The following is a 23,461-nucleotide window of genomic DNA, read 5'->3' as shown; positions in this document are numbered from 1 at the left end:
AAATGTAGCCCAATAGTGAAGTAACTACTCAACAAAAAGTAGCTGCTATTATGACCTTTTCCATTTTGGGGCTTTAAGATATAATTATGACATAATTCTTTATGTAAGGGACACTGATAACATAATGAACAGTGTCCACAGTATAAGTCCATTACAAAGAAAAAGAGACTTTCTACATGTGGACTTTTGTACCTCATGCCAAAAACTTAATGTTATCATAGTTTGTCACTTTTCACATTTATAGTACTATGACAGCTAGATGATCTCTTTCCCTTACATGATGGCTATTGGGTAATGGTAGATGTTTTATAGTAGCTACATTAGCCTGCTTTAGGTTGGAAATGATGTGAAATGGACTCAGCCTTTAAATATTCTCTTGAAAGTATCTGAAGCAATTTTGAAAAAAATATACCTTAAGATGTTAATAAAATTCTCTAACTCTAAAGATATGTTTGACATTCATTGAAATTTAGTAACTGTTAGGAGAAAATGTGCTAACCTGGTGGGTTTTTCTTGTTTTCAAGAATGTTTTCACTAAGACATTTGAGTAACATTAGGTGATTAAATAATATGTTGGCTCCTTACAACTAACTTGAATTTTATTAGTGTAGTCAACTTAAATTAGTTACAAATTTAATCACTTGCTATACTGCTAATTCACGAGCATGATATAGAACAGATGTACATAGAGTTAAATTTGGTGGTCTAATTAAAATATTGGCTTAATTAAAATGACTTGCGTATTCCAGTCTGGCAAATTGAATTTTGTCAGGTTTTGCTTCCCAAAGGGAGATATATTTAAGTAGACTCTAATTTTACTCATTTATTGTGTTAACTTTTAAAATTCTTTAATGTTGTGGATATATTTTCCTGAAAATTTGTTTGTATAGATGAAGCAGTTAGGCAGAGCAAGGTAAAAAGTAGTGGAAAAGTTCCGTAGGAATACAGGATTCTCGATGTGTTGTTTATCACCAAGAAAAAATTAATATATCCTGTATTCCTATTGAACTTTTCCACTACTTTTTACCTTTCTCACACCTGAAACATGTGTCAGACTTTAGTAGTCTGTGGAGATTGAGTGATCAACATGTAGATTCAGTTTTATTTCCTGAATAAGATTCTGGAGCAACAACAAGGTGGTAGTTTCCTCCTAGTCCAATGTCCTCAGGAAAGTTTGTTTTCCTGCATAACTCCCCATTTTCTCATTTGTAAGATGAGATAAAGGGTGTCTTCTAATCTAAAATTACACAGCAATGAAATAATATTGTCTTCCTCACAGTCTTACTGTGAAAATCAGATCATCCCAGTAAGAATCTTAATAAATGTAATGACCATGTATTGAGTACATGCCACGTGCCAGATGTTTTTGTTCCTTTGCTTTGATACTCCTAACTTCCCACAAGGGAGGAATGATTGCTCTCATATAACAAATGAGGAAAGCAAAAAGAAGGTAAGTTGCTTCTTAATGCTGCACAGTAAGTGGCCAAACTTGGACTTCGTGGTCCAAGGTCAAGTTTTTTTGCATTATGCTGGGCTGCTTTGCTTCATGACATACTGTCTTAAGGCATTTTGTAAACCATGAAGTACCATATGAAGAGTTTTAAGTATGGTAGTAATAATTGTGTCTCAGCAGGCATCATCGTGAATCTGTGCCCCCCCACTGCTCTCTTACTCTCTTAACTTGACTTTCAACCTCTGCCTCCTTCCATAGACATCTTCCTTTTCTCTCATCCTTCAGTGTCTTCACATTTTACTACCTTTTTGATACAGCAGAGACCTCACTGCAGTGACATTGACAAAACACAACCACAAACAACTTTGTTCTTTGTGTATCTACCTTTATGATTTACTAACCCTGGGTCACTTGAACCTTTTGCTTTCTCCAGTGGAGCTTCCAAACTGCTGAATATCATTAGAGACAATTAGAAGATGTTGGTTATCACCATTGTTATTCAGATGAGCCCATGTACATGTGGTCAGTCACTTTTAGTTCTTAATTAACTGTCCTGGCATTGTCCGAGTCACTACAGTTCTGGAGGTGATATGGGGGTAAAATGATATAATGAAAAGAATATAGGCTTTGAACTAGACAGATGCAATTTCAAATCTGGGTTCTCTTGCCCACTGCCTCTGGGACGTTAGGTCAGTACTTCACATATTTGAATTTTGGTTTCCTCATCTGTAATTTAAGTCTCTCTTATAATACCTTGCTTGCCAGATTGTGTGGCTTTTCTGAGATCCTACGTGGGAAAGGAGCTGCCTTGCAAAGAAGAGTCTGTACTTACCATCTCTACTTCCTCAAATTGCATTGGTTCTTCAGTCTAGGATACATTTATCACTTTTCTAAAACTGCTCATGTTACTGTTACTCATGACCTTCTAGATGTCAAATAAGCATCTCTCTAACTCCGTATCTTATGCTTCTTCCCTACTGCATTTGACAGTATTTATAATTTTTGTATAAATTTTGTATAAAAGCTTTCCTCTTGTAGTTTTTAGGACCGTTACATTTTTCAATTTTAGTATATGTTTTAAAGTTCTGAATATTCTAGCTTCCCAGTCCTTTAACTTTTGGTGATTGCGGGAATTCTCTCCTTCGTATGTGTTTTCCTACATTTCATGCTTTCCTGGACAATCTGATTAATTCACAGGGCTTTATTATCTATTTGTTGACTCCCAAATCTTATCCCCAGGGATAAGACCTCTGTCCAGAACTCTACATCCACATTTCCTACACCTGCTATACCCCCATGAAATAATGTTCTAGAGACATTGCAAAGAAACAGTTATTTTAATAATAAAACTATGAGAATTCAGGTTGACAAAGGAAGGAGAATCTTCTTGATGAGGGAGGAGGTAAATCCCACACTATTTTTATGACTCACCTTATCCTAAGAGACCAAGGAGGCAATCACAACATTTTGTGCCATGTCTCAGATGCTGTATTCATTCATTTGCTCCTGTCTTTGTTCATGCTGATCCCTTTACTTGAACAATGTATCTTTTCTCTGCTGAGACGATCCTAACTCATTTTTCAAGACTAAGTTTACACATCACTTCCCCTGTGATGTTTATCTCAAACTCCACCTGGTAAAATTAATTACATTTCCTTTGGGTTTCCATTGTACCTGGTCTTAATTTTGAATTATGATTTCTATATGAATGCCAAAGTGTCTCTAAGAAAGAGATTATCATTTCTATCTCTGTTCCTTTAAGGTCTGGCAGTAGTCATTGAAATCATGCACTAAAAACATGGAACCAGGAACTCCTCTCTCTGGTGGGAACAAAAAAATATACAGCCTTTTTTGTCTGTTTCTTTTAAAGCATTAATATCTAATTTTATATCAAGTATAATTCACTTTTGTTTGATTTATTCTAAATTTATCTCATGAATTTTAAACACATGCATAGATTCTGATAATTACCCCCACTGACGGTGATTTGCAGTCAACTCTTTGACCCCTCCCCAACGCTTGGTAGCCACTGACCTGTCATCTGTCCTAATAGTTCTGTAATTTTGAGAACATGATTTAATTGGAATCATTCGGGAGGCAGACCTTCAGATCGGCTTCTGTCACTTAGCCTAAAGCACTTGAGATTGTATCCAGTAGTATGTATATCAACAGTTTGCTCCCTTTCATTGCTGAGGCATTGTCCATAGCGTGGATGTATCCTAGTTGGCTTATCCAGTTCACATATTGAGGGGCACTTGGGTCATTTACAGTTTTTGGTGATTGTGAATAACGCAGCTTGTGGTAAGCCAAATTCTAAGATGAGCCTGAGGACTCAGACCCTGTATAATCCCCTCCCCTTGAGTTGGGGGGTGGGGAGGGACCTGTAACTTGCTTCTACCCAATAGAATATGGCAAAGGTGATGTGACATCACTCCCACGATTAGGTTATATTGTCTGAAAAAGGGGAAGGGAGTCTGCAAGTGCAATTAGTAGTCCCTCCTCAGTTTTCTTTAAGCCGGCAGTTGCTAAACCTTGTCAGTAGGTGGCACTGAGAGACATTCCAGAAGGAAGAGGCTGTCTTTGGTTCTGGTATGGCTCCTTCCTTCACCTGGTTTCTAGAGAGTGCACTTTTTCTTTATTGCCCAGACCCTGTAGTTTTCTAAGTGTGAGGTGTCCCGTGGACACAAATTTCTGCAACATCTGGCCACAGCTTTCAATTCCAGCAGACGCAGCAGGGGAGCCCAGGAGCAGGTGGGGCTGCACCCCAGCCGGGGCAGATGGCTGCTTCCCCTGCTCCCTTTCCTCACCATGCTCAGACAGTGGGCCCACGGGGCTGGTCATCCAGGGAACCACCCAGTTCACGCCCTACCAGCACGCGAGCTTCTGCAGAGGGAGGCCTCTCCAACAGGGCACCCAGGTTCCCCAGATGCCCTGTGCTCGCATGCCTTTCTCTGTGGGCCTGAGGGTTGCTCTTGCCTGGGGACAGCGAACCCCTTCAGAGCTGGCAACAGCACAAGCTACTCCTCCATCCGGTGGCAGGAAAGCCCACTCTGTCTAGTGAGGTGTGAGTCCCCCCTCCTAGGGTTTTCTTTCCTCAGCCTTCCTTTTGTCATCCTTGCTCTCTTGTCATCACTTCACTGTCCATATTAAACGTCCCCTGTTTAACACACTGTGTCATTTTTTTGGTCACTTGATTGGATCCAGACTGATACAAAAAATAGCCTGCTCCTTTTACCAGCTAGGAACCACATATTTGCCGATTTTCTATTGAAATTGCTAAAAGGCTTTTACTGAAGCAGAAAACTTGCTCAGTGTATGCTCCTAAGGAGGAGAGTGTTACCATATGCTAGAAAGTCCAAGGACATTTTATTAGCTATGATATAGAACCAGATTGGAGGAAGGCACTTAGGGTCAAGTAGTGCTACTCGGCAGCACATTGCCTCCTTCTGGGAAGCAGAAAGGTTTTCTGGCAAACTCTCAGGACCTTGCTGGGAACATCTGGAAGGGGGCTAGGTGACACCCATTACTTACATGACATAGAGACTGGCCTAACCATAAAGTTGTTTGCAGAAAGCCTATAAAACAAAACAAATACACACAAACAAAACACTGACCTGCAGGGTGGCAACTTTAGCAAACACAGGAGGGGGAAAATACAAGTCAACAAACCTTGCACCCGTGCTGTGTTCCTTTCAGGACTTGCCATAGGACTCCCTCCCATTCCCTTCCCCTCAGGTGGCTCAATCACTGTTGAGATCCTGTAACATTTATGGCAGCTAAATGTGTGAGAGGACCCTGAGAGAGTTAAATGGAGAATTGCTCACCTCGCTTCAACGTATACCAGGCTCATAGACATCTCTTCACTCCAGGGATGTGTACCGCAGGGCTTAAAGAAGGTGTTTTGAACATAGAATATTGTAGAACTAGAGATTGAAAAGCATTTGTTGAAGGAATGGAGATAGAATGTAATAGTGATCTGTTATCTATCTGAACTAAACATGACATGGGCTCTATGAAATAGCATATCAGAGATGCTGTAGAGACTGGATGGAAGTCTAACACAGCTTCAACAGTGGTTCTCCAGATGTTAGGATTATGAAGAATCATTATTTTCAGCTTCTATTTAGTAATAGTCTACATTTTCCTCCATAATGATATATTGATTCAATAGTAATGATGCTGTTTCGGTCGTTTATAGTCCTACAAGTTGCTGCCTTCCCTCTGTAAGGAATTTGAAGAGCAGAGTCAAAATAAGAGCATTTTTTTCAACATTTCCCCAATCACATTCCCTTTTCCAGACTACATCACCACCCCCAGTTTGAGCTGTGTCTTTCACACATCTCTTTTTCTCCCTGAAAGTGCTCGACCAAAACAGGGGTGGGTGGGTGTGTGTGGGTGTGTGTGTGTGTGTGTGTGTGTGCGCGCGTGCGCTTAAAATCCCAGTCTCCTGTTAGCTGTGTAACTTGGGGCAAGTCACTCTTCCTCTCCATGGCTCAGTGTCCGCCTCCATAAAGTGAGCTTATAATAGTATCCCATGTATAGGATCGTTGTGAGGATGGGATTAATATAAGTAAAACACCTAGAATAGTGCTTGACAAATAGTGAATGTCAGGGAGTCATCAGCTCTCATTTTTACTACCACCAGGAGCCTCTCATTTCTTTAACTTTCCAGTGGCTATTATTGCCCTCGTGCGTTCATTCACAAACCTGAATTCCTAACACATCTTTTGATACCTCCTATCAAGTCTCTAGTATCGCCTGTCATGTATAAAAGTATCCAAATCAGTAAATCAAACACATTCCTAGGATGAGACTTGCCATGTTTCCTTAAAAATCTATTCTTTGATTCTTTTCTACTTAGCTTCTTGGCACAGTTAAGATACTATTCTCTTCTTTCTCACCCATGCTTAAAACCTCAACGTTGTGTTGTCAACCCAGCTTTCCCCCAATTGAATCAGGAGCGATGTGATTTTTTTTTTTTTTTTTTTTTTGCTGTGTCTTTAAACCACCTTTCCAATTCACTCCTCTTTCTTTTGCTTCTGCCAGAACTATTCTTACCCCTGACTGCTTCTCCTCATTTCCTTACGGTCTCACTGACTCTTCAGTCTGGCTTTATCTCTGCTGTCAAATTAACTTCTCGAAACAATAAGTCTTTTCAGAACATTCACGATTTACCGTTGCACACGGAGTGAAGGCAGCCAGAGTGCCTCATCTCAGACAGCCTGTGTCCTTCACAGTCAGCCTCTAACCCACTTTCTGTCTTCTCCCTCCTGCTCATTAAGCTTCCCCTTTGCAAGTCTGGTGACAGTCCATCAGGGCTACTCACTCCTTTCTTCAGAAGAGTGGTTGAGAGGCTTCGGAATTCGATCTTCCTGTTACTAGCTGTATGAATTTGGATACGCTTCTTTATATCTCTGAGCCTCGGAACCTTTATTTGTAAAATTGGGTAAAAATATCTATCTCATAAGGTCGTAGTAACAATGGACTAAACAAATAAGCAACGTTTCTGGAACGACAGAGAGTGTTCCTAAATGTAAATCTTAACTAATTGTTTTTTTGTCTGTTTGTTTCCCTGGGAAAAACATTTCAGAGTATTACTACTCCTTCTTTCAGCCCAGACCACTCTGCCCCCAGGACTAAAATTAGGTTCCAAGTTGTTGTTGTCATCCTAGTGTGTACCTCATTATAGGACTTTTCACACTGATGCACTCATTATAGTAATTATATTTCCCCATCTAGAGCCTGAAAGACATAGTTCCCATTTTGTGATGTTCTTTAAAGGATCACTATACATTTAAATACCTATCTTAAAGATTTGTAATAAGCCATGAAGGAGAATGTTTAGGTAAAGTGTTTTGTGTCTTAAGGGCTCAGCAGGAATGAACTGCTATTTACCTTTGCAGCAGCTTGCACAGAGCTGCGCAGAGTAACAAAGTGCACGTTGAAAGACCGCCGTGAAAGTGAGTCATGGAGAGTGTACGTTAGATACTGTGTTTGTTCTCAATTCTCTTATCGCTGATGATGTGATCCCAGTGAAATATGCTAGTTGTCTGTTTTAATTTGATTATATTTCTATTCTCTCTCTCTCTACAGGCATGAGCCTCCACAGTAATCATTAAAAGCAAGAAACATGCCAAGGATATGCTCACCTCCCTTTTATGTTTGTGTAATAAGCTGATTTTTGTGGTTTGATAAAGGGATGGATGAGATGCAGGAAGAAGGATAGAAACATACATTCTCACAACTGGGAAAACCTGGAGTAGTTTTTCCCTTTTCAAGTATAGAGCAAGTTAGGCTGTAGCCTGGGCATCATAAAATCAGAAAAGGTTTAACGGTTATTAGCTTTGAAAATGATTTTGGAATACTCGCCTCTAAATATATAAGAAGACCATAATGAAGATACAATTCCGCACATGGATATTTCCTCTGTCCCCAAGGGGAAAAAGAAAAACAGGAATCTTTTAACCTAGACTCCGATAATCATGAAAAGACTACCCATTAGCCCTATTTTCCAGAATTCCCTTTGTCGACACTGGTAACTGCAAGAGCTGTATGGGTCCAGGCAGGACTGAATGACAAATCAGCTGTTAGAGAAAGCGTCCCTTCCCTTGCAGCTGCCCCGTTCTGACTGTGCAGATGGTGAATTGATTTCTCCTTTACCAGCAGTTCTTTTCTTTCTTCTCCACACGGGACTGTGATCCTTTGTGATCATGTTTGACTCAGTCAGCAGTGGGAACACTCAGAAGATTGAAGAGTTTTCAAATGTGTCTAAGTGAAAGGCAACAGGGATTCAGAAATGAGGAATTGCTCCAAAGGCTGGCTGTAGACTAAAAAGGGGCTATGACTTCCTCCCCATGAAAAATAGATATTCATAGTTTTATAAAAAGCATCTTTGTCCTCAAAAAAGAATTTTGATTCTTGCTTCATTGTGTGTGGTCAGAATAACAGTGAGAGTAGTCAGACCCGGAGAAGGTGGACAGGAAAAACAGTCAAGAAGTCCAGATCTAAAAGCTAACTTGAGTCAAGATGGATCTTTTCTTTCCACGTGTAAATGTCTAAATGATGACCAGCACCTTTCAGTTAAATTTTTTAAAAAATATGCATGAAATTTTATTCATGATAATTTTTAGCATTCTCCTATTTATAATTTTGATGTTAATATAAACATTAAGTTAACAGAGTATTTCATATTAATATTTTATATTTCACATATTGACATATAAATGCTTTTGTTGTCATATATGTAGATTGTTATATATACATATATATGAATTATCATATAGGTACCATGTATTTTTATCTAAGAAACAGACACAGCTTAATTGCTCATTTATGCTGTACCAGTTATTTTACTATACAGTGTATAGAGAATATCAGAAATTAAACCCTGCTTATACTGAACAAATACTTACTACCACTATTTTTTTTCTACTAGATTTGCTCTAAAATATCTATATAGGATAGACGTTCGTAATTGCTCAAGAAGTAGCCACTCGCAGGTACATTCACTAGCATTCTTGGCATTTTATTTAAGCAGCTAAAATTATGAAATCTAGATCATGATGCCCATTAGAGCAAAACTCTATTTTTTTTCCAGCATTTTTACATGTAGACCTGCTTTGAGTATTATATAATTTGTTGATGTACAGAGATTCTAAGTAAGCTACTTAATAATTTATTACACAGTGATGTTTCAGTTTCAATATCCATTGTAAATTTAGCACCAGATTAACTGGGTAGCCCAGGCAGGGATTGACCAGACATATTGTGATAGATTTTCTTTTTCTATTTTATTTTATTTTATTCTATTTTATTTTATTGTTTAAAAGATTTTATTTATTTATTTGACAGAGAGACAGCAAAAGAGGGAACACAAGCAGGGGCCGGGGGAGAGAGAGAGAGACAGGCTTCCTGTGGAGCCGGGAGCCCAATGCAGGACTCGATCCCAGCACCCTGGGATCGTGACCTGAGCTGAAGGCAGACGCTTAATGACTGAGCCACCCAGGCGCCCCTGTGATAGATTTTTCTATCGCACTAAATTTGACTTTTCCAAAATCAAACACAGATGATCATAAGGTAAATGAATCAAATTATAACCAATGCTATAATTATTGGAAGACTGGCTCTGCTCATTTTTCACATAATTAAAGTGCCAAATTTCTTAATTTCAGAACTAGATATTTAATTATAATATGACATTTTCTAATGTGGCCTTTATAGGGTATGTCCAGCAAATACTTCAGCAGCCATCTCTCTATTTTCTTAGGCTTATTTCAGTCTGTTGCAATTCTTCTCCTTATTGATAAATAGATTGTGTCATCTTTGTCCTGTAGGTACCTCTTCAAGCTCACATACGTCTTCTAAGTCTTTGTGATGTAACTCTAATAGTTTTCATAGCTTCTTTGCTTCTTAGAATAAAAGGAATATGCTAAGACCATTTTGAACTTTTATGGGCCCGGACAATTTTTTAAATTTGTTTTGTGATCTTTATTGATTTGTGTGAGTTCATTATATAATAAGGAAAGAAGAAAGCCTTTTTTTTTGAGTGAAAAAATGTTTATGGTTTTTCCCATGTAAGATTTTTTTCTCAAAATCATTAAGCTGTATTATTTATCAATCTTTCTTTTATGTCTCCTAGATTCTGTGTCTTGTTTTAAAAGGCCAAGTTTACATACAAAGTTTTTACGTCTTTATTCCTTGTATAATACTATTTCTTATGTTTAAATTGTTGATCAAGCTGGAAATTGGCTACAGGGCTATGGGACATGAGGTAGTAATCAAACTTTATTTTTTTCCATATGGCACTCCAGTTGTCCAAACACCATTTATTGAATAATCCATCATTTATCCACAGTTCTTTGAAATACTATCCATATTAGTGTGTATTCTTACACTTATGGCTTCTCATCATATAGAATAAGGTTTTAAAGTTAACTGCAAAACAAAAACAAAATAATACAGAATGAAATCAGCATTATGCACTATTGCGTTTGACATAAAATATCTGGTTGCAAACCCTTGGATTTGTAAGAGGTCTGTTTTAGCTTCCTATATAGTTAGGTCACATTCAAATTTTCTAATTCTTGAATTTTTTTTTAATATTTCTTCTTCTCACAACACTCATAGGAGAGAGCAACAGAGAAATATTATTTCTTCTTTTTCACAAGTGTTGAAATTGGGGTTGAAAGAGGTTATGGGACCTGAGCCATAGATCAAATCAGAGGCTTTCTTATCTCCACTTTGGATTAGCTCTCTTTGTGAAAACATTTTGACTCTTATTTCAAGTCTTATTCCTATTTCTGTTTTCATTCTCCTCCTTCTTCTTCTTCCTGGTTTATTAAATAACATCAGAGACTTTATTTCTGCCATCGAAGTATAGTTAATATATTGTTTCATGAAAAAATTTAGCTAGCATATTAGTTGTAGTCAACTGTTCATTTTGGCTTTGCTATTTGTGAAATTTACAATTAGCTAGGATGCTTTGCTTAATTTTTATGGGGTGCCAAAGGAGTAGCATGCATCATGTTTCCTAAATTCAGTATTGATTGAATGCCTGGAATGTAGTAGGCTTCATAAATGCTTGTTGAATTACCTGTATGTACCTACTCACAATGCGATGGAAATAATGTTACAAGAGATAATGGCACAGCCTATGGGAGAAGTTTCACTTTGAAAAGTCTCCCAGAATATCAGCAAAGTCAATTTTCAACATCATTTCCTCATCACATAGGGGTTTCTGCTGTAGAGATAAGGAAGAATTGAATTCCCTTTTCCCAAAGGGAAAGTATAATGGAAGAGCAGTGGGCATTATCAGGCATACAACTTTTAAAGAAAGTCAACCAGCTTGTGCCGCTGGAGTTTTGATTGGATGGTGGGAGTCAGGAGGGAGAAAGCCCAAGACAGGACTGTGAAGATCCTGAATTGCCATTTTAGAGTTTAGACTTCATAACAGTGAGGAAGCACCAGAGAGAGAGAGAGAGTGACACGATTATATTTGAGAGGGTGGTGAGGAAGAGGTAGGCAGCGAGGATGATGTTGTTTTCTAATAAAAGCAGGCTTCAGGACAATATAATAATTAAAGTTTGAAGAGTATTTGTTTCCGGTACTCTTAGTACGCCAGGCATACGTTTCTGGTAGACAGAGCTAATGGTGTGGAATTTAAGAGACTATTGGCATAAGATGAGGGTGAGGAGAATGTAACCGTGAAGTAATCAAAGGAAACACGAAAGCGGGGGAAAGATTATTGGCCCACAAGTATCAGTTTAAGCGAATATTTATTTACAAATTCAGCACAAGACAACTGAGTTAGAATTTTACTGTAGATGTATTATATATGCTTTAAAAAAAATGTTTAGCATCTGCGAGCTATTTCAGTAATGTTAAAGGAAATAAAACATTTGAACATATAATTTAATAAATAGATAACTAAATGATAAATATTTTCTTCTTTAAAAAAATCTTAATACACATTTTCAAACCCTGACTATACCTTAATTACCTCAGAAAAGACACTCAGCCATGCCCAGCAGCACAAACATATATCCCCTCTCCATCTACAGTGGTAAGTAGGATGGATAATACTGTCTGTAAAATGAACATGGAACCAGAAGTTCGAAGACACTCTTTGAGACTTGCTAAGCCTCACCCTGCCTCTGATTTCTCATCTATAAAAGGAAAATAATATTTGTGAACAGTATTATTGACCCTATTTTACCTCATAGGCTTATTTTGAAGGTGAAACAGTATATGCTAGAGTAGTTCCTACATTTTAAAGAATTATACAAATATGACATGTTTTGGAAATTACAAATGTAAAAAAAATTAAAATGCAAAACTATTAGGGTCAAAATGTTTACTTAAAATTTCACTCCTGTTTTGTATTTTTTCTGCTAGTTTATTCAGTGTTTGGGCAATGTTTCAAATATTATTTAATACATGTTTTTGATTGGCAGAAGAAAGGAAAAAGTGTAGTGAGTCACTTTCAGAATTAATTTGCTACAGGTTATTAGACAGCTATTATGTAAAGAACTAAGGTGCATGATATGGTTATTCTAGACACTGACTTACCAAAATTGTGTCTTTATTGTTCATTTTTGACAGCTACATGTTTACGTGCCTTGCGTATTTTATGACTTTTTCTCTAGCCATTAGAAATAGTTAATAAAATAGGGGATTATTTGTTTTTGTCCTCTAGTTTTTTTCTGACATCTTTTCAGAATTTGCCATTGACACTAAGGGGAAAATAGTTCACCACACTGACTTATTACTGGGAAACTCTCATTTCATTTAATTGGCATCCCATTTGACACCTGATATGCAGTAACTCACACCTATTGAAAATAGCTTACAGCAGTCTTGCTGGGTTCCGAGCACTCCCTTCAAGGCCTGAAGGGGAAAATTCTCCTGGAAAGATTTACCATTTATTCTTTAAACTTTTTTTCTGAAGAGCACATTGGCAAACTACATGTCCTGCTTTCTCTCAAGCACAGGGGAGCCTATTGAAAACCTTGCTCATACCACACTGAAACCAAAAGTGTAACCCACACTGCTAATGCTAGTGATGTCTTGTAAATTTAGGCCACATTACCCAGACAGAAATTCCAGCCGTTAAAACACAGATAATGGAAAGCCAGTGTAAGTACTGACCAACATTCTCAATAAGGTTAAACACCAACATTACATATTGAACCATAAGCGCAATTGCTTTGGGGTCATTGACAATATGTCATCATGCCTCCAGTTTTCTGGTTGGTTTGGTGGCTGAATTCCACTTCATGGAAGAAAAGGCTATTACTCGCTTTTTAGTATTTTATTGGATTGTGCACTAAATTAAACACTGCATTTTATATCACAATGAACTCTCAATGTGAGAAATGTCACTCTTGAATTTATAGTTAATTTTGAAGTCAGCTTGATCTGTGCAGAACAAAGCAACAGACGTTTGGAATTTGCCTGTTTTCCGTTATCAGTATTACCCAGTCTAAGATAAAATTTTTCTTTGTACCTCTTCTCAACAATTTCCACATCTCTGCTGTATGAAGTTGCAAAAATAATATATTGAATCCTGAGGAATTAAGATGAATCGAACCAATGTGTCTTTCTTTCATATGTAGCTTTAACAGGGTAAAGAAAGCCTTTGCTCTAAAATTATAAAACGAAAGATCAGGTAAATTATTAAAAACTGCTGTCAAGTTAGTTGTTTGATAAGAATTAGGAACTCAGTCTTTACTCTTAGCTCAGTATTGAAATTTCATGACCATACACCACAGTATCAAAAGAATATCTTACACTCATTTAAAAAAAAATCAGTCATATGGAGAAATACTAATAAATGATTGTACCTCCATGTCACACCTCTGTATTACTTCAGATTACATATTATCATTAATAAGGTCATTGGGGATAAAAACAAACACCGCTATCATTCTTCAGTATTTGATTTTATTTTTAATAAATGACAGGGAGTATTCAATTTATCCTAACCCTTAATGTATTAATCCTGGTAAGAATCCCTTATAAATTGTAATAGTATAGATAAAAATATATTATCTTCATTAAATAGCTCGGGAAATTAACATCTGTTCTTCCTGTAGTTGTTTTAACAGTGTAATAGTTTTACTAAAGCCAATGGCGATCAAAATATAGAAAAACAATAAGACCATGATGTTGCTTTATGAGCAGCCCTCAGCATGCACGATTTATATATATTGTCTAGTTTCAAATCAGCACACTTGTCTACAGCAGTCTGTGAGTTCTTTTAGATACAAAGGAAAATAAGCAAAGGCAAAAAGAAAAAAAAAATTGTTTCTAGAAAGGTAGTATTTTTTCAAACATCACACACAGTTGTGCATTTATTATGTGCCAGGTACTTTATTTGTTAGAGGGGATCAGAGATTAACATCACATGGGCAGTTTCCTTGAGAAAACCCTACAAAACTAGTAGGAAGGAGAGTCAAACAGACAATTATAACACAGAAAAGTAAATGATATGGAAGAGGGATTCATATGATGCTTGCTAGGACACCAAAAGGGCAAGGAGGAGATTCTAGGGCAGACAAAGAGGTCAGATCAGGATTCCTGGGGTGCTAGAGTCCCTGCTGAATTTTTAATATTGTATGGGCATTATTATCCTGAACACATAGATGAGCCCAAGTAAGAGATCTTCAGAAAGGGGGCGCCTGGGTGGCCCAGTTGTTAAGCGTCTGCCTTCGGCTCAGGTCATGGTCCCGGGGTCCTGGGATTGAGCCCCGCATTGAGCTTCCTGATCAGCAGGAAGCCTGCTTCTCCCTCTCCCACTCCCCCTGCTTGTGTTCCCTCTCTTGCTGTCTCTCTCTCTGTCAAATAAATAAATAAAATCTAAAAAAAAAAAAAAAAAAAAAAAAAATCTTCAGAAAGCTGCAAGTAGCTCATAACCGCCGGCACCCAGTCTGTGAGAGCACTTCCAGAACTTTCAAGGGTTCAAAACACCTCTTCATTATTTTGTTATAAATATTATAGTCTTCAAAATACACATTCCAGTAGTTGTCAAATTTAAGAAGTACCACACTCTATAATCCAATTGGTCATTGTCTTTTTTTTTTTCTTTGTATTATTTGAATCCTGGAGTATTATTAACCAAGTGCTATGGATGAAATGACTATCTCCTCTAAAGATAGGGACCTTTCTTCTCTTTGTGCATGAAGATAATGGTGCTTCTCTAAAGCAGGGGTGTTTTAGTAGTTTATCTTTTTTTTTCTCTTTATTCAGTAGTGGGCTACACAATTAGAAACTGAAGAACACATGCATTTTTATTTTATTTTTTTAAAGATGTTATTTATTTATTTGACAGCACAAGCTGGGGGAACAGCAGAGGGAGGAGGAGAAGCAGGCTCCGGGCCTGACGGGGGGGGGGGGGGCCCGATCCCAGGACCCTAGGATCATAACCTGAGCCAAAGGCACACGCTTAACTGACTGAGCCACCCAGGTGCCCCAACACATGCATTTTTAAAAATTAATATGCTAGTGTGTCCTTTATTCCTTTATTCAAAAATAAGGATTTTTAACAGTGATGTAAAAAGCAGGCAAAAAGTTTAACTCTTTTATTATTTTAAAATGTCTCTGTCAAGGTAGCTTTAGCCATTAATCAAATAAATGAGATAGATATTTGGAGTCTTCTGCATAATAGTGAAGGGGTTCAGTCAAGGTACATGTGAGTCTGGACAGGAGGCATAGATCTCAGAATATTTGAATGTCTGGCACTCATTTATTCTCAGGGTTAAATTTGAGGTTTTGTAAAAGAGGATGTCCTTTTACAGACTTGGCTAGATGTACCTACTACACAGAATTGGGCTTCATACATTAACTCAAAATTTCACCTGATTCTGGGCTCCACTTTATTGTTTTCAAAATGTTAGGGTCATAGGTGTCTTTTTGAATATAGGATTCTGTTCATTCAATCAACTTCTCTTGAAAGTTGAAGAGACTCATATGTCAGATAATTTATACCTCAGACCTGTGCTGAAATTCACCAATCAACAGCCTCTGGAAACTAGATTATGATTTATACTTTTGAAAACCTGTGACTTTCTAAGAAATTGTGACTTCATTCTCTTCTTCTAACTACAGTCCTTCGAAGTCTGAGATTCTCTTGATCTTAAAATTCTTAGTTTGCATTTTCTGTTTCATCTACTTGACAGTTTAAACTTAATATATTGCACTGATTCAAATAAGTAAGCAACACCCTTGTTTTTCACTTGCAGTTTCAATTTTAGTGTTGAAGGTATCTAATTTTACCCCTTAGGTAAATCACCTTTATCTGTCATTCGTGATAAAAAGTTGAGTATCAGAAGTTTGAAGCTGTAGAAAGTCTTGATTTAGGAGAGCAGTTCAGTGTATCTCTTTAACAGCTTCCTATGACCAAATATTTGGACATTTGGCTGGATTAGAACAAATATAAAATGTATGTCCTACCAGCTTTTTTCAAGTAATTTCTAAAGTGGCAGTGACTAAAGGGTCAAACAAGTATTACATTCACACACTTGGTCACTTTCCCCTTCTCATAATGCTGTGGGTCAGTTTTCCAAATTGAGATGCAGACCCTTCACAGGTATTAGTTGGGGAGACCAATAATTCTGTCTCATTTGAACAAACTTTTTTTTCTCATGTCATTGCAAATTTGTCATCTCTGAGGAGCGAACACAAAAATGTCTCCAATTATTTCCAATTATTTATGGGTATTCTTGTTCTCTACTGATCTGTGTGAAGTGTATAAGTAGGAAAAAAAAATTGGGGGCTTCAAAAAAGTTTTGTGGCTTTTAGCCACCTCTGGGTCAGGAGCCTCCATTTGTTTCCTAGGCTGTGGTTCAATTCTAAGGATAAGACTGGAGGGTTATCGGGGTCAGATTTTGGAATAGCAGGATCAGAATGGTGATTTTAGAGTATCAAAGAGAGAAAGAAAAGTATGTCAAATAAGAATGGCCAGATCAGGACAGAACACATAATGGGGAGTAAGGAGGGTGGCTAAGAAAGTCAAATTCAAGTTTGAGAAAAGTGGCTGCAACTCTCAGAGGTTACTCGAGACTTTAGGATTGTTTTGAGGTTCATGGTTCACAGATGGGCAGGGCTATTGAGAGACACCAGTGGGCAGTATCAGCAATACTCTGTTACAGAGTAGTTGTTGTTTTCCTACAAAATTTTCAGTATTGATTCTTATTGCTGCTTTTCCAAACTACTTTCTTTTACCCAAACCATTTAAGCACACTTAATGAATAATAATTATAAAAATATATTAGTGAGAATTTTGAAATCTGAGAATATTCAGAGAAAATTTCTGTGGTTACGTGCTTGCAATAGGAACCGATGAAGTAGTAGTTTTTCATAGAAATACTTTCAAGCTCTCATTTATGTGACACGAGTGTGAAATATTGCTCATGATGTGACATTTATTTATACATCTATATTCCAGTAATTGTTTATGCAGCCATCATTCTCTAAATTATTAAATGTCTATACAAGAACATGTGATGAATAATAAACGTGATTGGAAATAAATCCATATTGATAGAAAATTCTATCAGTTTCTTTTGCAGACCCTCCAAAGAAATCACTAGTGGCCTTTGTGAAAACAGCCCATTTCTGTATTTATCACTAAACCCCCCTTTTAGTAACCTTTTTTTAGCGTGTTTTCATTCCTTTGGAATATTTCCCAGACACCTCTCAGAATAACCAGTACTGTCCACTCACATGATAAAAAAACTGCTAACATCTTTCATTTCATCACCTGCATACTTCTTGGGAGGAGTGAGAAAACCCATATGGGCCTGAAAACCCATACATTTATTTACAAAACCCAGTTTGGTCCTACGTTACTTGATGATATTCACTGGTACACTGTTTCCAGTACCTGCTTTGCAAAAGGTCAGGTTTTTGTCTATTTTATCTGAGCAATTAGATTCTTACTAAAGTTGGCAAATACGTAATGGCTTTTCTGGTTTGTTTGTTTGTTTGTTTTTTCCAAGGGCCCCCTGTTTCATCTGGAACTGCACAGGTCCGAAAGAGGAAGGGGCAGATGTCCTTCTGATGCCAGCTCCTCCTTCACCTCCACCTTAGTTGGTAATTATTGTTGCCACAGACATCAGTTGGTCGCCATATCGGTTCTGAAACTTTGGTTAGGTCCTTCTGGTGTTTCTTTACAGGTGTAGACGAGTCATATTTATTTACCGGTGCGGAGAGCAATGATACTAGATTTCAAGTCATGCTAAATTGAACCAATTTGACTCTAAGATAAGTGCAGCTACTGTGAAGTATGTGTGTGTCCTTCTGAAAGCACAAATTGTTACTTAATATCTGATATAAAACATCTTGTATTATGCTGTTTATTGTTCAAAAAATGCAGTTAGAGGAAGACTTTATAAAAACCTGGCCAGAGAAACTGAACTAGTATTTCAATTACTCTGTGACTTTAGGGAAACTTTTAATATTCTCTTCTTGGTGCCTTTCTCTGTATCAGTAGAATTCATCAGAAGGCCGTCTCAATTGAGAAAGTTAACGTTATTTTTCTAAACTCCTGTTAATCTAGAATGTTAACTATAGAGGTGGACCAGTTCAAAATTCCATTAAATGTCCACATTGAAATAATAGAATAAGCTGGCGTGTCTGATCTAGATTTCCATTTGACTCCATTTAATTAGAGGAGGTACTCGAGTACCTCACTTAAGACACAATGAAGTTATTTTTCTTTCTCGTTTATATTCTCCGGGTTTAAAAATGGCATACTTGGCAAAGTACTCCAGCACTGTGATGGTACAGATGGATGAGTTCCCAAGTATAAAGTTGAAGAGAGCTCTCCCCGACACCTAACTAGGTGCTATGAGGAATCCTTTTTTCTCAGGGTCGTGAGGTTCTGATATAAGTATTGTACAGATGTACGGATTTCTATTATCACATTTGTAACACTTAAAGAGTTATAGGCTAATATTAGGTCCTCCTATTGGCAGAAAATGGGAAAGTGTAAAATAACATGTGGGGACTTGCTATCCTAAAGAAGGGGTTAACACTTAAAACTCCCCACTGAGGAGTAATCAGAATACCATATGCTTGATTTTGAGTTGATACAGATATTCCTGTGTATTCTAGAAATTATATAGTCCCTGAACTCATCCAGACAGTTCACTTTGATGGGGACTTGCATCCCACTCTCTACTTCCCCATCGCAGTCATGGCACTTAAGTCCATGTAAGTAAAGCTTCTTTTTATATATAGTGGACCCTTGAACAACATAGGTTTGAACTCAATGGGTCCAGAAATATGCAATTCTTTTTTTTTATAAATACAGTGCAGTACTGTAAATGTATCTTTTCTTCCTTCCGATTTTGTTAACATTTTCTTTTTTGTAGTTTAAGAATACAGTAGATAATACATAAAACATGCAAACTGTGTGTTAAATCAATTGTTAGGTTATCCATTAAGGCTTCTGGTCAATTAGTAGTTAAGTGTTTGGGGAGTCACAAGGTCTTATTCCAATTTTCAACTGCAAGATCAGCGCTTCCAACTCCTTGGTGTTCAAGGGGTCAACTGTATATCTGTAGAGCAAAGATCTTCTGATAGCTCTAATTAATAGGGAAAGATTGATTTGCTTCAGCCCCATAATTTGAAAAGGCTCTAAAATGAGATTTCACTTAGTAATTAAGTTCTTCCGGAACTTGCATAAAGAGATGTAATATTCTTAAAAAGTATAATATTTTAAAGAAAAATAGTATTTTAAGATAGCTAGTGTTCCTCTAACTTTGTGTGTGTGTGTGTGTGTGTGTGTGTGTGTGTGTGTGTGTGTGTGATAAACAGATTATGAGGAAGGGAGACTTCATTCATTCATTCATTTATTTTAAAAGAATTTATTTATTTATTTGACAGAGACACAGTGAGAGAGGGAACACAAGCAGGGGGGGAGTGGGAGAGGGAGAAGCAGGTTTCCCGCCGAGCAGGGGGCCCGATGCTGGGCTCCATCCCAGGACCCTGAGATCATGACCCGAGCTGAAGGCAGACACTTAACGACTGAGCCACCCAGGCACCCTGAAGGGAGACTTTAAATATGAAAATAAGATGGACTAAGTTTAAACTTCAGTAGGAATCAAAATCTTAGGAGGGACACTTTGAATGAATGCCAGATCCATAAATGTTAGAAATGGCAGTGTATGCATTAAAATCCATGCATTTGATAGATAATTTTTTCTAATGCTTCTAGTGCTTTTTGGGGGGTAACTTCACAAATTTAAAATTTGAATATGTTTGGAAGAGATTTTCTTATCATTTCTTTTACTGTACATCTTGCACAGAATAGGCCTCCTATAAATATTCACCGAATAGACTCAATATTCCTAAACAAGCAAAAAACAAATTTTGGGATATTATTCATAAGAATATAACAAGTGATATTGAAAGTGGAAAATTACAGAGTAAACACTCCTTCTATAGTGAAATCCTAAGAAGATTAGCACACCATTTAATTTTAACATTTCATTTAAATGGTTTAAACAATTCCTTTAGTCACCCTGCCACTCACCACTAAGCCTCCCTGGAGTTTATTTATGCATGAAACCAGGAACTTAAAACTGAATTTTTTAAGAGGGGAAATATTACTGGAGGGACATTTCCAAGTGAGTTTCATTGAACTTCCAAATCAAATTACACTGTGCTGAAATGTGAAGTGCTTGCCATCTGGGTGGCTGTTTCGTGCATTCAGAAGAGAAATCAAATCATAAGAGCCCTCCAAACTAAACACAAACCTTATAGGAATAATCCCTCCAAAAAGAAGAAATAAAAATATAATTCTTCACATTTATCCACTAGCTTTCATCCCAAAGTACCTTTGAAGGATCATTCACTCATTGTAGAATACCCAGTAGCCGCTGAGACGGAAACCTGATAACCTATGTGAGCCAGCAACTCTGAGAGAGAGGAAATAAGAATAATTCACCCAGTTGAAAAAACAGCAGGAATTTGGGCTGGAAAAACGGAGCTACCTGAGGTGGAATTTGGCAAGCTCGGTGTAGCTTACTCCAACAGGGAAAGAATGCGTTATTGTGGTATTTTATGGCCACACATGTACTCAGCTGATGGGTTAGGACAAGACTCCAGCAAAACGATGACCATCTTGAGACCACAATCCTTCTTTGTTTGTTAATTGTGGGTCATACTTCCTGTTGAGTGCCTGTTCACCTTAAGATGTGCTTTCATGAAAAGAAACTCGAATTTGTAATAATACTCATAAAGCTAACAAGGCCCCCCAAAGGAAAAAAAAATGTGCTGGCAAATCAAAGAACATCTTATCATTTCTTAACTTTAGATACAGTTTTCATTTCAGTTAACTTAAATTCAGTTGGCTGAAGATCACGTGAACTAAAAAGATTACCGAAAAACTGAATGAAGAAAGATTATTGCTAGGTAAAAGACAAGTTAACAAACATGTTTTAATTAAATTTATCATCTAATTTAGAAATGAAATGTTAGTATCTTGCAATGATGCCATGTGAAACAAGATTTAAGGAGTAAAACAACCTCCTTGTTTAGCTATGTTCTGAATGTTCACACATCAGTCGAAATGAAATCATACATTAATTAGGGTTGCTCTCCAAATGCCACTTGATATTATCATAATTTATCCTGGTGGCATATAAATTTGTAATGCAGGTGCAATATTTCTGCATGTTTAGCCACATTTCCCCCTACCATGATTACTAATTTTATATTAAAAATGGTCTTAAGTAAGTATCTGAGGAATGTAAGACATTACAACCTGGTTTTAAAAACACTTTGTTGAAACACTGGAGTATTTAGTAAAATAAATTGATGTATTACTTGCCTATACCTTTTATTTCATCCAAAGGTAGTACTTATATTGCTACCAAATTATTAGGTTTGGTGACTAGCCAAATGAAAATTCAGGAAATAACAAATATATATATATATATATATATATATATATATATATATATTTAAGAGAGGGGATGGTGAGCAAAGGGAGAGAGAATCTCAAGCAAACTCCACGCCCAATGGGGAGCCCAACACAGGGCTCCATCTCAGGACCCTGACATCATGATGTGAGCTGAAATCAAGAGTTGGACACTTAACTAAATGAGCCACCCAGGCACCTTTGGCCAGGAAGGAAAATATTGGTTGACTCTTTCATCAGCTCTGTTGGATTTAATATTGCAATATTCTTAACAAGTTTATAACACCTTCAGTAACTGCAGGATTTTCCTTATACTTTGCCTTCTCAATTCTATTGCCTTTTTTTCTTTTTTTAACATTTCATTCTGACCCAGATTTGTAGTTCCAGGTGTAATTTTATATTTACCATACTTGTCATGACTATGGTTCGCTCACATGCATGTTGTTAGCATTTGGGGGAAAACCACTCTAATTTGTCACGTACTTTTTCTTTGCTTTCAAAGTGTTAGCTTTGTTGTTAGGATATTTTTAGGATGAACTTCTCAACTTAAAGACTTAGTAAATTTTATTTCAACAAATAACCATGAGTAAGATATTTAGGCACTGAAATTTTCTTTCTACCCTCTTTTTGGTCCTATGTTACCTTTTTAAGCAAATAAAATTACAAAAGTTTATAGCCACTGAAATTTTATTCCTGTACTTTTGTTCATAATTATAAGACCTTTGTGAATATATCTGCTCATTATATATTCTGTAAATTGAAGGTCAGTGTTGACTGAATGAAAGGGAGCTGGAATATATGCAGAGGAGATTTAAGTGATTATTTCAAGCTATTAGTAGCATTAATTTTTTTAAAAAATAAATGTTCCTTTTAAATTAAGTATATCCAGGAGAGAGTTACGAATGAATAGTTCTGGCACAAAATATTACTTAATAAATATTAGAAAAATAAGTGAAAAATCTAAATGAAGATAAAATGTATGTCTTTATAACTGCAGCCTCTGTAAATGTAACAAATGAAGCGTATTGCCTTATTTCTTGAATTCACCCCAGTTGTACAGAAATTTATACTTAAAGTCATTCCTTTGCCACGTTCCTGTCCCTAAAAAATGTCTGTAATTTCTTATCCAACTCTCTTGCTCTCTCACATTTGGCAAAATGCCAATTATCCACATGCTTATTGTTGCTTCTGGCTATAACTACCAGCGTCTACGGGCCTCTTTGAATATTTTGCTTAACTATCCCTCAAAACAAACAAAAATTATAAGGCCAGAAGAAAAAAACGTCCAAACAACAACCATATAACTACTATAAGGATATATTCTGCCTGGTTACTTTTAGCATCCTAAGCAGAGTGTGAGTGTAAAGTGGGATGTGGATGTTGGAATATATGGATCACTCTTCTCCACCCTCATCCGCTTGCATGTATTTTGTTTCTATATGCAAGGATGCCTGTTCTAATCATTCTACAAAATAATGCATCTGATATTAGAATGATTTTCTAACAAAATTATACAGCTCAGTTATAAATTGAAGCAGTAAAATCAATCTTTAGCCATGTACTGTCCATGAGGCAAATATATT

At 36.9% G+C, this 23,461-nt stretch overlaps 1 protein-coding gene across 1 annotated transcript in view; it reads left to right on the top strand.

Moving 5' to 3' along the window:
• SEMA3E (semaphorin 3E) overlaps positions 1-23,461 on the top strand; it is a 242,219-nt gene that overhangs the window by 169,610 nt on the left and 49,148 nt on the right. Inside the window, 1 exon segment of the mRNA XM_035723379.1 lies at positions 17,950-18,043. Within this exon segment, the coding sequence (XP_035579272.1) occupies positions 17,950-18,043 (94 nt within the window).

This window comes from Zalophus californianus, chromosome 12 (genome assembly GCF_009762305.2).
Source record: "Zalophus californianus isolate mZalCal1 chromosome 12, mZalCal1.pri.v2, whole genome shotgun sequence".
In the NCBI taxonomy this organism is placed as follows: domain Eukaryota; kingdom Metazoa; phylum Chordata; class Mammalia; order Carnivora; family Otariidae; genus Zalophus; species Zalophus californianus.
The sequence above is the reverse complement of the archived record's forward strand: the minus strand, read 5'-3'. Positions and strand labels throughout refer to the sequence as shown.